General features: G+C 39.0%; 1 protein-coding gene across 6 annotated transcripts in view; it reads right to left on the reverse strand.

Moving 5' to 3' along the window:
* Positions 1 to 12,617, reverse strand: part of KIF13A (kinesin family member 13A) — a 73,688-nt gene that overhangs the window by 14,257 nt on the left and 46,814 nt on the right. For all 6 annotated transcript variants that reach the window (XM_082234937.1, XM_082234934.1, XM_082234933.1 and 3 more), the window contains 10 exons: positions 12,518 to 12,617; positions 12,020 to 12,146; positions 11,153 to 11,208; positions 10,544 to 10,668; positions 6,663 to 6,839; positions 5,970 to 6,062; positions 5,625 to 5,777; positions 5,225 to 5,302; positions 4,762 to 4,806; positions 4,037 to 4,148 (listed from right to left, as the gene is read on the reverse strand). In XM_082234937.1, the coding sequence (XP_082091063.1) occupies positions 4,037 to 4,148; positions 4,762 to 4,806; positions 5,225 to 5,302; positions 5,625 to 5,777; positions 5,970 to 6,062; positions 6,663 to 6,839; positions 10,544 to 10,668; positions 11,153 to 11,208; positions 12,020 to 12,146; positions 12,518 to 12,617 (1,066 nt within the window). The remainder of the gene's footprint in view (positions 1 to 4,036; positions 4,149 to 4,761; positions 4,807 to 5,224; positions 5,303 to 5,624; positions 5,778 to 5,969; positions 6,063 to 6,662; positions 6,840 to 10,543; positions 10,669 to 11,152; positions 11,209 to 12,019; positions 12,147 to 12,517) is intronic.

The raw sequence follows: 12,617 nt of genomic DNA on the forward strand, positions 1-12,617 counted from the left end.
TTTTTTCTTTCCTTCTTATCACTAAATCTCCCTCCTCTTCCTTTATGCTGTCATGAATATGCATATGCACATTTTCTTTTCCTACTTCTCTTTCCTCTGCTTTTGTAAACTCCTCAGGGGAGAAACTGTCTAATAATAATAATAATAATAATAATAATAATAATAATAATAATAATAATTTTTAATACCCCGCCTATCTGGCTGGGCTTCCCCAGCCACTCTGGGCAGCTTCTAACAAAATATTAAAATATTTTGCAATGCACGTATATTAAAAGCTTCTCTAAACATATCACTGCTCATATCACTACATAAAGCACTATGTGCATTTATTCTACTATATAAAATAATAATGCTTGTTCTAGGAGATAAAACGTATTGGTATATGATCCTAAGTGCTTGGCCTGGAGAGGCACATCCCATTTTTACTTCAGAACCTTCTTAAAGGGTGCTGGGATAGTTGTTTTCGGCCCTTGCAGCACCAAAGCACCACAAGCTAACCTTCATCATCATGGGAGAAATAGCCTTTGCTAGCAAATTAAAACACTGTATCGGTTAGGACTGAATGCTGCCTTTATACATACACATTTACCACAAGAATTTAAAGACAGTAGAACAGAGGGAAATACCCTTTGCATCACTGCTATATATATATATATATATATATATATATGCAGGTTTTGGTGTCTTCGGGTGTCTTCCCGTGTAAGAGTCGGGGTGTCTGTGCACGGGAAGACACCCGAAGACACCAAAACCTGCATTCCTGTACCCGTGAAAATCTACGAAAGCAAATATATATATATATATATATATATATATATATATATATATATATATATATATATATATATATATATGTATGTTTGCTTTCGTAGATTTTCACGGGTACAGGAATGCAGGTTTTGGTGTCTTCGGGTGTCTTCCCGTGTAAGAGTCGGGGTGTCTGTGCGACGTTTCGACGAGGTCTCACTCGTCATCTTCAGGCTGGTGCTTTCGGCTTCTTGTTACTGGAACAGAGCAGAGTCTGGTGTTTGAGTTCCTATAAATACTGTTGAGGGGTGTGGTGTATAGCCTCCAACGTTCTGGGCAGAGAGGAAGTTCCTAGATTAGTGTGCCTTTTCTTCTTTTGTTCCTTAATTACTTGAGGGATATCTTGGGTGATTTCATGAGTGATATTCTGAATACCACTGGGTGGGTCATTAAGTGTAGATTAGTTGCTAAAGCTTTCGTGTCTTGACCTCTTGAGCTTGTGAAGAGTTTTTCTGAGAAGATGGCTGTGCTGCATTTAGTTGTGCTCTGGCTTGGCTTCGTGTATAGGGGCGAGCTGTGGTTTTGTGCCTTGTGCCAGCCAGATCTGTGTAGGGATTGCAGGGGGGTGCAGCATCCGGAGGTGCCACTATAGTTTGGCTACTGGATGGAGTCTGTAATATGTCTGTGGAGAGGGTCTGGGTCTGGGTTTGGGTCTGGTGTGGTTGATTGGTGACGGCGTTCTGTGTGCCTCTGGTTCTGGTGTCGGTTTTTGTGGGGAGGGCTAATTTCCAGATGTCTGGCAGGCGGGACGTGTCGTCACGCTTGTTCATGTTGTGAGGGTGTTTCTCTATCTCGATGGCTTCCATGATTATTCTCTTGTGGTGATGTTCCATGTTAAAGAGCAATTTGGAATCTGCAAAATTAATTTCGTGTCCTGTTTCTTTCATGTGTTGGAAAAGAGAGGAAGTTTTTTCTTCTTTTTTGACGGCATTCTTGTGTTCTGCGATACGTGCATTTATTCGTCTGTTTGTTTGTCCAATGTACGTGGCTGGGCAGACTTTGCAGGGTATTTCATAGACCCCTTGGTTTTCCAGCTGGATTTTGTCTTTTGGGTTTCTGAGGATATTGGCTATTTTTTGGTTGGTGCAGAAGGCTGTTTTGATATTGTGTTTATGGAGGATTTTGCTGATTTTGTCTGTAGTGCCCTTGATATAAGGAAGGAGGGCCATGCCATTGTTTTCTTCTGTGTCTTGGTTTTTGGGGGGTGTTTCTTTTTGGATTAGCTTCGTAACCCTGTTTTTCTGGTATCCATTGGCGATTAACACATTTGAGAGATTCTGTAACTCAGTTGTCAAGTGGTCTTTGTCAGCCAGGCGTTTGGTTCTGGAGATGAGAGTCTTGGCTACGGAGTTTATTTGTGCAGGGTGGTGGTGTGATTGTGCATGTAAGTAGCGGTTGGTGTGTGTTTTTTTCCGGTAGATAGTGTGTCCTAGGGAGCCATCAGGTTTTTTGTAGATTAGGACGTCAAGAAAGGGGAGTTGGTTGTTGTCTTCTATTTCCATAGTGAATTGTATTTTGGGGTGTAGGCTGTTGAGATGTGTGAGGAAGCTATCTAGTTTTTCTTTCCCGTGTGGCCAAATTACAAAGGTGTCGTCAACATATCTGAGCCAAAGTTTGGGTTTGTGTTCTGACTTGTCTAAAGCATTGGTTTCAAAGTGTTCCATGTACAAATTTGCGATGACCGGTGAGAGGGGTGATCCCATAGGTGCTCCTTCTATCTGTTTGTATCTTTGTCCATTGTGGATGAAGTACGTGTTGGTTAGGCAGTGGTTGGTCAGGTCCAGGATGTATTTGGGGGGGTTGTATTTGTTTTGAATGGCTGTCAAGGCTTCATTAATGGGCACTTGAGTGAAGAGAGATACAACATCGAAGCTCACAAGTAGGTCATCGGGATGTAGGTATTGTTTCTTTATTGTTTCTATGAACTGGAAGGAGTTAGTAACGTGTGAAGCGATGGATTCTGCATAGGGCTGAAGTTGCTTAGCGAGAAATTTAGCGAGATTTTGTAGAGGTGAGCCTATGGAGCTGACTATTGGTCTGAGTGGTGTTCCTTCTTTGTGTATCTTGGGGAGACCGTAGAGTTTGGGGCATCTGGATGATTTTTCTCTGGGGATGATTCTTAGCTGGATTTCTTCACTGATAGCCAATATCCTCAGAAACCCAAAAGACAAAATCCAGCTGGAAAACCAAGGGGTCTATGAAATACCCTGCAAAGTCTGCCCAGCCACGTACATTGGACAAACAAACAGACGAATAAATGTACGTATCGCAGAACACAAGAATGCCGTCAAAAAAGAAGAAAAAACTTCCTCTCTTTTCCAACACATGAAAGAAACAGGACACGAAATTAATTTTGCAGATTCCAAATTGCTCTTTAACATGGAACATCACCACAAGAGAATAATCATGGAAGCCATCGAGATAGAGAAACACCCTCACAACATGAACAAGCGTGACGACACGTCCCGCCTGCCAGACATCTGGAAATTAGCCCTCCCCACAAAAACCGACACCAGAACCAGAGGCACACAGAACGCCGTCACCAATCAACCACACCAGACCCAAACCCAGACCCAGACCCTCTCCACAGACATATTACAGACTCCATCCAGTAGCCAAACTATAGTGGCACCTCCGGATGCTGCACCCCCCTGCAATCCCTACACAGATCTGGCTGGCACAAGGCACAAAACCACAGCTCGCCCCTATACACGAAGCCAAGCCAGAGCACAACTAAATGCAGCACAGCCATCTTCTCAGAAAAACTCTTCACAAGCTCAAGAGGTCAAGACACGAAAGCTTTAGCAACTAATCTACACTTAATGACCCACCCAGTGGTATTCAGAATATCACTCATGAAATCACCCAAGATATCCCTCAAGTAATTAAGGAACAAAAGAAGAAAAGGCACACTAATCTAGGAACTTCCTCTCTGCCCAGAACGTTGGAGGCTATACACCACACCCCTCAACAGTATTTATAGGAACTCAAACACCAGACTCTGCTCTGTTCCAGTAACAAGAAGCCGAAAGCACCAGCCTGAAGATGACGAGTGAGACCTCGTCGAAACGTCGCACAGACACCCCGACTCTTACACGGGAAGACACCCGAAGACACCAAAACCTGCATATATATATATATATATATATATATGAATGAATATGTGTGTGTGTATATTAATAATTTCATATATTGACCCAATTAAAACTAAACACAATAAAAATCTTACCACCAGCATCTTTACTTCTGCGAGGAGAATCTCTGGGTAAAGTACCATAACATGATACATCTTGGTAACTGGAAGAACAATCTAATACATCTAGATGACCTTCTGACCAACCCTAAAGTCATAAACAACCAAGAAAAGAAACAGGAAAATGTTCATTTTCAAGATACAAGAAAAGAGTTCAGATCCTTTCAAAATGGTCATTGTTCTTTCACACATACATGTTTTTTATTAGTACCAAAACGTTTCAAATTTATTTTATGCAACGCAATCCTGTGCATTTTATTCAGAAGTATATCCCCAATGCATTCAGTGGTACTTGCTCCATGGTGTGTCTAGGAGTAGAGTCTTATTTTGTTAAAATCTATTACAAAAATATCCTGTAATCTCTCCTATCTCACAGGAAGATTCCTAGGACTTTTTTGGTAACTGATCCAATAATAACTACCCTGAGAAATTTATTGCACCCCCGCATGCCCCTGCACTAGAGAAATAACTGACAGTCTTTAATAATTTATTTTGTGAAGCACCCTGAGATCAGCTCAACTTAATTTTCTCAAGTCAGTAATGCATCAAATTATACATTCCTGTTCTAAACAACCTATCATTATTACTGAAGACTAAAGTTAAGGATTTCTTGTATCAAATAGGAAGGAAAAGGCAAGTCTATTTGACTACATTTTCAAAAAGGTGCCACATCACCTGTTCACTTTTCTTAATATTCATACCTTATCTTCATCACAGCCAGAAATATCTAATCGACTACAGGATACCTAAAACACAACAATAAATAAATATGAGCCCAATGAATGCTATCAGCCTGCTTAGCAGCAGGGTGGCCTTCACATGAGAACCACCGTCTCCTCACCCACTGCTAAGCCTAGACTGCATTTGAAATAAACAAAAGACTGACAAACATGGCAATAGAACTTCATGAACACTCATGTACTGTATATCCTGCATTTAAAGGAAAGGAGGGTTATACTTGCATGTAGGAAAGGAGCATTAAACCTAAATTATCCCTGACAATTATCCCTGATAAATACCTACTGGAATATGTAGAATATGTCCTTTGACAATTTATTCTACTGATTAATCTCATTTTCTCCAGGGTCAAAATGAATACGTTTTGTCTTCAACCTTAACATTTTTAGTAATATGTGAGTCTTTCACCTTGAAAAATTATCTTACATTGTGGACGTTTGGTGTACTGACACTCCGCTGCATGTGTCGAGTCTTAGTAGAAACAGCTTCTTTGACTGTGACTGCCTGCGTTAAGATAGAATGAGTAAATTGAAATCCGTAGTTTCACACAGAGATCTAGGCAATTAAAACTCACTTCAAAAAGTATATATAAAGGTATATTTATTAATACAGAAAAATCATTTTTACTTTAATCAGGTTTGATGTCTCTGAAGACAGATCAAGAATGGAACATTATATCAAAATGGCATCCGAAGAGCAAGATCACATTAAACGTTTGTCAGCATTCTGATAGTAACGGTAAAGAAAATGGAAATATGAGACATCTCTTGCGGCAATTGTTTTACAATAACTAAACTAATTTGGCCTGAAGCTTTTTTCTACTCACCTGTCTTAATCGTTCAAGACTCAAAATGTTTTCTACCTGCAACACTCCACGAGTATACTTCTCAATGTAAGTTTCACCATCAGATGCACCCTCATTTTCATTTCTGGCTGCCATCAGAGCCAGTGTCTCTCGATCTTCAATTTCTTCTGTGGCCTAAAAATTAAACTGTTTAATTTAATCTGTTTAAAACTGGGACACAAACAGAATGCAACATTATGCAGTCTTTATACAGATGCTACTTTAGAATGCCTAAAACAGAACTTTGAGGATGCAGTTTACAGGAATTTCTTTTACTTTGATTTTTTCATTTATTCTAACTTCTTGAAAAAGTACAGTAGAATTTACCTTTGGTATATTTGAAACTATTTCATAGGCCACACCACAAGCATACCATATATTCTTCAAAGATATTCTTCGTTTGAGACTCTGCGTAAAACTCTAGGAGGGAATTAAAGAATAAAGTATTCATATGATGAATAGTGTGATTAAGCAAGCTAAGAAAATGGTTTCTTGCAGGTTCATGTCACATGCAATGGGGTAGGGGCTAACTCTCATCCTGGCATTCCATTTCAGCCAGGATATTTTTGCATATTTTTGCATATTTTTCATCCCACCAGATACCTCACTGGGAATGGCAAAAAATTAAAAGAAACATGGTATTATTTTACTTTGTAAAAACAATTGAACATTGTTTTCACCCTCCATCAACACATGCAACATTATGAAAAACACCTTTATTTGATTGCATAAATTGGAATGTAAATTACTACAACCATAAGCTAACCTTTTTATTTAAACATTTATCAAGTTTTGTATACCTTCCTTTGTTTATGTTCCTTTTGTTACTCTGCATGTTACTTTAGTAACAAAACTAAACATCAATAAAACATTTCTGTGGTTTTTTATTTTTAAAAAACATCATTGTATGTGAATACTTCCTGGTTTAGTTTATTATTTCTAAATTTTATCCCAACAGTTAAGTCAACAAAAAAGAAATACAGTCAAAAGAAGATACACTAAGCAGAATTCATCCATCACCTGCTTATTGTAAATATTTGCAGCAATTCTTTTACGTAGCACAAGTTCCATTGCAGCAGGGTGGCTGAGTTGGACTGTAATCTTCACAATCAAATAGATTCTCTCATTTTGAGGTGTTACCCTGTTCAAGTGCACTGAATCATGCACAGAAGGGTCCCATGCAGCAGTGGCCGAAACCTAGGAGCACAGTTTGGTAGAATATTATAAAGGAAACTGATCTGAATTGCTTAAATGTTTACCCTACCCTTTTAACATTCCTGAAATACAGAAATGCTTAGACAATTAACACGACATTAACAAAAGCAATTAATGAACACGATTAAAGTCCCATGGTTTCAATGAGTCTAAGTAAAACTGAGTTGAATAGTACCTCTGTCAATTTTTTTGTAATGTACTTAATGGGGAAAGTGCTCTGCCTGATCAGGTATCAGTTGGTTTAACTGTCACTGGGGGAGCTTAACAGACAGCCAAGGAAGGGTTGGAGACAGAACTATCAGTATGCAAAAGAAGGATAAAAGGTACCCACATTTTGATTGGTGGTTGCAGGTTTAGAATATTCAGTTAGACAATGTGATTGTCTGGGGCTGGACCAGAGGGGGAAGAAGAAGTGAATATATGGCAGTTAGGGTCAGTTAGGATTAGTCCATGTTGCTCAGAGAGGAGCCAGCATTTGTTGGTGCTTGGTGTTCATGGTGGGCAGCCAGAAGAAGAGAACAAAGAAGATTAAGGAAGAAGAGGACATGAAAGGAAGGCTGGGGTAGCTGAATTGGCTTGGCTCAGGCTGAAGAGGGGGGGGGGGAGAAGAGAGAGGCAGTTTGGAATGCCAGACTCTGTCTGGTATCAGGTAGGAGAGAGAGATTTCAGGGCAGAGCATCGGAAACAGCCCTGTTTCCAACAGGTCAGTACAGGTCAAAAGAGAGGCTTCAGTAAAGGTCCTCAGTTATAGAGTTGGTGAGGCTTAACTGGGGTGGAGTAAATAGAAGAACAATCTGGCAAAAGAATCTTAAATTAGGTTCTTCAAAGCTGTCTTAGTTTAGTAATAATGTAAAATAAGCTGCATTTAAGCAACATGTTAACAAAGTGCATATCCATTTAAGTAGGTAGTATGAAGTAACTGCATACACTTGTGAACCGCATAATGCTATAAATAAATATTGATTTCTTTGTCAAATATAATAGCTATACCTGACAGTCTTTGTATTACATTGATATCAACAGTTACTCAGGTTACTGATAAGTTAAGGGTGCTAAGGCTATACCGTATTTTTCGCCCTATAGGACACACTTTCCCCCCTCCAAAAATGAAGGGGAAATGTGTGTGCGTCCTATGGGGCGAATGCAGGCTTTCGCTGAAGCCTGGAGAGCGAGAGGCATCAGTGCGCACCGACCCCTCTCGCTCTCCAGGCTTCAGGAAACTCTGCGCAACCCTCGGTAGACCGGCGCCACTTCGCGCCCGCCTCCCGATGGCTGCGCAGAGCTGCCTGCATTCCGAAGCCTGGGGAGACCGGCGCGACTTACCGCTGGCCTCCCTAGGCTTGCGGATAGCAGGCTGTTCTTGGGGCTGGGATTGGGGGAAGCTCAAAACTAGGTGCGTCCTATGGGGCAGTGCGCCCTACGGGGCGAAAAATACGGTAAGTAATATTGAATGGTGGCAGGACTATGGATTTGGGAAAACCGCTGGAGCAGAAGGTGGTTGGCTTTTTTAAATAAAGTGAGTAAGGAAATATCCCTTCCCTTCTCACATTAAGCAACCAAGAATAAAATAGCTAGGGATATATTTATCAATATTTCAAGTCTATTATAAACCAACTGCTTGTGCCTATTGGGAGAAAGCAAACAGAGTATGTATAGATTGGTAAAATTACTAATTCCATTGTCAGTAAAAGCAGAAGTTATAAAATGAAGATTCTGCCTAAGATCGTATTTATTTTTCTATTGCTGATTTTTAACATATCACTAAAGAATCTGAATAAGCTCCAGCCTGGATGATTGATTTGCACCAAAAATTAACCATTATCACCATGTATGATATTAGTTGCACTAGTGCATGACATTTTGCCATGGAGGAAGAGGGAATCAACTTCTTGTTTTCTAATATGCTCAGTTTGCATAAAACAAACCAAATGCTAAATTGCCAGTCTAGAAGCCCAATAAACATGTTATAAGAGGAACAAACATAAGCAGACTTCTTCCATATTTTGAATTATAATCAGAAATCTACAAGAAACAACTAATAAAACAAAATTCAGAGAAAGAAATTGTTAGAATGACAGGTATAGAATGGCATTATATATAGAAATAATGAGCCAAAAACTATTTTACTTTGTGTGGATTCAATAGAAACTTTTATAATATATTGTATACAGTGGTACCTTGGTTCCTGAACTCAATCCATTCTGGAAGTCCATTCAACTTCAAAAACATTCGCAAACCAAGGCATGGCTTCTGATTGGCTGATTGGCCCCAGAAACAATGCCGACAGTTGAAATTGGTGTTTGGCTTCCCAAAAACATTCACAAACCAGAACACTTACTTTGGCGTTCGGGGGCCAATTTGTTCGGGAGCCAAGCTTTTTGGGAACCAAGGTTCCACTGTACGTGGCATTATATCCCTGTAAGAATTTCAAAAATGTATCCCAGTGTACCTATCTGATTCATGTTGAAGAATCAAGGAAATATTGGCCCACTTTTGTTAGAAATGTATTCAGGTTAATAAAGGATAGATGTTTCACAGGGTATCAAAGATATAATAAGCCAAGGTATTAAATTAAATCCATAAACCATCCCTTTGGGACAAAGGGTATAGCATCTAGATCAAGGGAAGTAATAGTGCCACTGTATTCTGCTCTGGTCAGACCACACCTGGAGTACTGTGTCCAGTTCTGGGCACCACAATTCAAGAAGGACACTGACAAACTGGAACGTGTCCAGAGGAGGGCAACCAAAATGGTCAAAGGCCTGGAAACGATGCCTTATGAGGAACGGCTAAGGGAGCTGGGCATGTTTAGCCTGGAGAAGAGGAGGTTAAGGGGTGATATGATAGCCATGTTCAAATATATAAAAGGATGTCACATAGAGGAGGGAGAAAGGTTGTTTTCTGCTGCTCCGGAGAAGCGGACACGGAGCAATGGATCCAAACTACAAGAAAGAAGATTCCACCTAAACATTAGGAAGAACTTCCTGACAGTAAGAGCTGTTCGACAGTGGAATTTTCTGCCAAGGAGTGTGGTGGAGTCTCCTACTTTGGAGGTCTTTAAGCAGAGGCTTGACAACCATATGTCAGGAGTGCTCTGATGGTGTTTCCTGCTTGGCAGGGGGTTGGACTCGATGGCCCTTGTGGTCTCTTCCAACTCTATGATTCTATGATTCTATGATTCTATGACAACTAAAAAGGTAAGTCAGTTGAGCACACAGGGAGACAGCTATGGATATATTAACTAAGACATTTTTAGCGCTAGCATGAAAGTCAGTGCATTTACCATTTTCTAAGGCTTTGGAGAAAGGGTGTGGAATATTACGTTACTAGCTATAAGTATCTATGAGAAGGAAGGAACACCTACAAAGAGACTTTAAGAAGAAGTTGGACTTCATTTATACAATTCAAGAATATTAAATGTTTATTCTTCAAAATATAAGTATTTCAACCCCACATGAATTAAGAACTAATCAAAGATCACTTTGTTAAGAGGTTATTCTGAATAACAATAAACTATACACACTTGTTCAACAAAAATCAAGTAGAAAAGAGTAAATTCAAGGTTTCAAAGGTATAATGTAGCATTAAATGTATTGAAAAAGAAAGAAAATGGATTGATGAAATGCAAACAGTAAAAATATGATAGCCATACATCTGCTGTACAGAATAGCTCACTAGACATTTACCTCATCTTTGCTGTGTTTTATGATTGGCAGATAAAAGAATTGACTTCCATGCTCTTTGGGTAGTATTGAATTTACTCCTGATGCATGTGGACCTATAAGCTGTTCATTGGCACTGAGGTCATCAGCTAACAAAAAATAAAATTAAGTTACAAGACATTTTTTTTAGCTTTAATTATTTCCTATGTCCCAGTCTTAAACATATTACACAGAAATCATGCATAATTGGAAAACAATGCTTTAGATAGGATAGACTTACACTTCTCATGTTACATTTGTATACATCAGCTTAATGGAATTTGTTACCCCACAATGCAAGTACATGGCAACAAATAGAAATTATTGCAAAATATCATTTTGGAACTTTTGATGAAGATGTTTAAGAATGTGTCTTTACACATGATGGAAGAACTCTAATGCCCAACAACTGTGCTTCTTTCAATACATTCAATAAACGAAAAAACTGGATTGTTTAAAAGCCACCAGATCCAGATCTGAAGCACTTCAGATTCCCACACAGCAATAAAACGCTAGCAATACGAAAGCGTATAAATACGTCAAGCATATTCAAGGGAATTCATACTTCCACTCCCTTCATAAGCTGCAACTTACCGTTCAAATCAAGGAAAAGTACAGGTATATGTGTTTCCATTCCAGAAGGTGGGATCCTAACAGTAAAGAAACACCCCAGTTAATAAAATAAACCATACACATGCACAGATATTTTAATAGAAAACTGAAAGCGTTAAAAGCAAATGACATTAACTAGGGAGAACCTACAACAAAATGTTACAGTGTATCCTTGGACCCTAACAGGAGAGCTCCTGTTCACAAAAGAGAAAAGAATTCACAGGGGTGGGGTGGTGATATTTTCTCCACCATATCTCCTAAACAGTCCCTAGTTCTATGGAAATGAAGTGTTTGGAGCTGGAGGCAAGTCCTGAATCTAATTGCTTCAATGCATAATAGAGTGAAATGTAGAGACAGGAGAAAGTGTCTTTTTTACTTCAGGACCCCAGTACAGGTGTTAACACCTACTACAAGCATTACTACAACAGGAAATATTATGGAACCTGTAAATGAACTTGTATATAAAGCCCGGTTCTACATTATTACATGACTGTGCATTACACCGCCAGAAACCTTTATTTTCTATTTATTAAAATATTTATATCCTGCCCTTAATTCAACCATATCTGGGTGAGATAAATCTTCAGGATACACAGACCAGCAATAAAACAACCAGTTCACCAGCAGTTTTATTTCTAGTTGTAATATGTTTCTAGCTGAACTAAGGGCACTAATGTTCTGTGTTGTGGAATATAAAGGTCAATTTTTTTAAAAAAAGTGAACACACATTTAGCATTTTAGCAGCTTATTCTTCCCTCAGATCTTCACTATCCTGTTAACTGCATACAATATTCACTCAAAAGTTATTTTGCAAGCAAGCTGAAATATAATGCATTTTAGTCAACCTACCAATTTGCAGGAGCACCTGGGATCCCACTGTCTGGTGCTGGGACTAGCACAGCATTTCTTTCTTCTGTTAGCCCTACCCACTGTTCTACAAGACGTGCTTCTCTTTCCATGTCATCTTCTGTTTTATCTATAATGTGATATCGGATATGAAGAGTGGAATATTGGTCACATACTGTGGAAGTACTTTTTCCAGGGGCATCCAGAAAACAACGGGTTAATAATACATTTTCCAATTATTTAAGAGTAGCAAAGTGACAGTTTGGTTTTGGATTCCAATGAATGCAGATTAGATCCAATAAAGCTAATGAGAATTCTGCTCTCAAAGGTGGATTCACTTTGTAATGAGCAAGTTATTCTAATTTTTCACTTTATAACAAGCTGAACATCACAAAAAGCCTTTCAAATACAAACAACTTTTAAAAATAATTCAGTAATACACCAGGCTAACATTCTTTTTTGATACAAAGGAATGAAAAGTTCTTCACAAGATCCACGAACCTTGTTTATTGCTGATTTTTTTAATCTGTTCATCTAGATATTCTCTGCGTTTTATTAGTGCCTCTGACCATCTCTCTCTCACACAATTTAAGTCTTCTTC

This window comes from Podarcis vaucheri (genome assembly GCF_965113315.1).
Source record: "Podarcis vaucheri genome assembly, chromosome: 8".
NCBI classification, from domain to species: Eukaryota; Metazoa; Chordata; class Lepidosauria; order Squamata; family Lacertidae; genus Podarcis; species Podarcis vaucheri.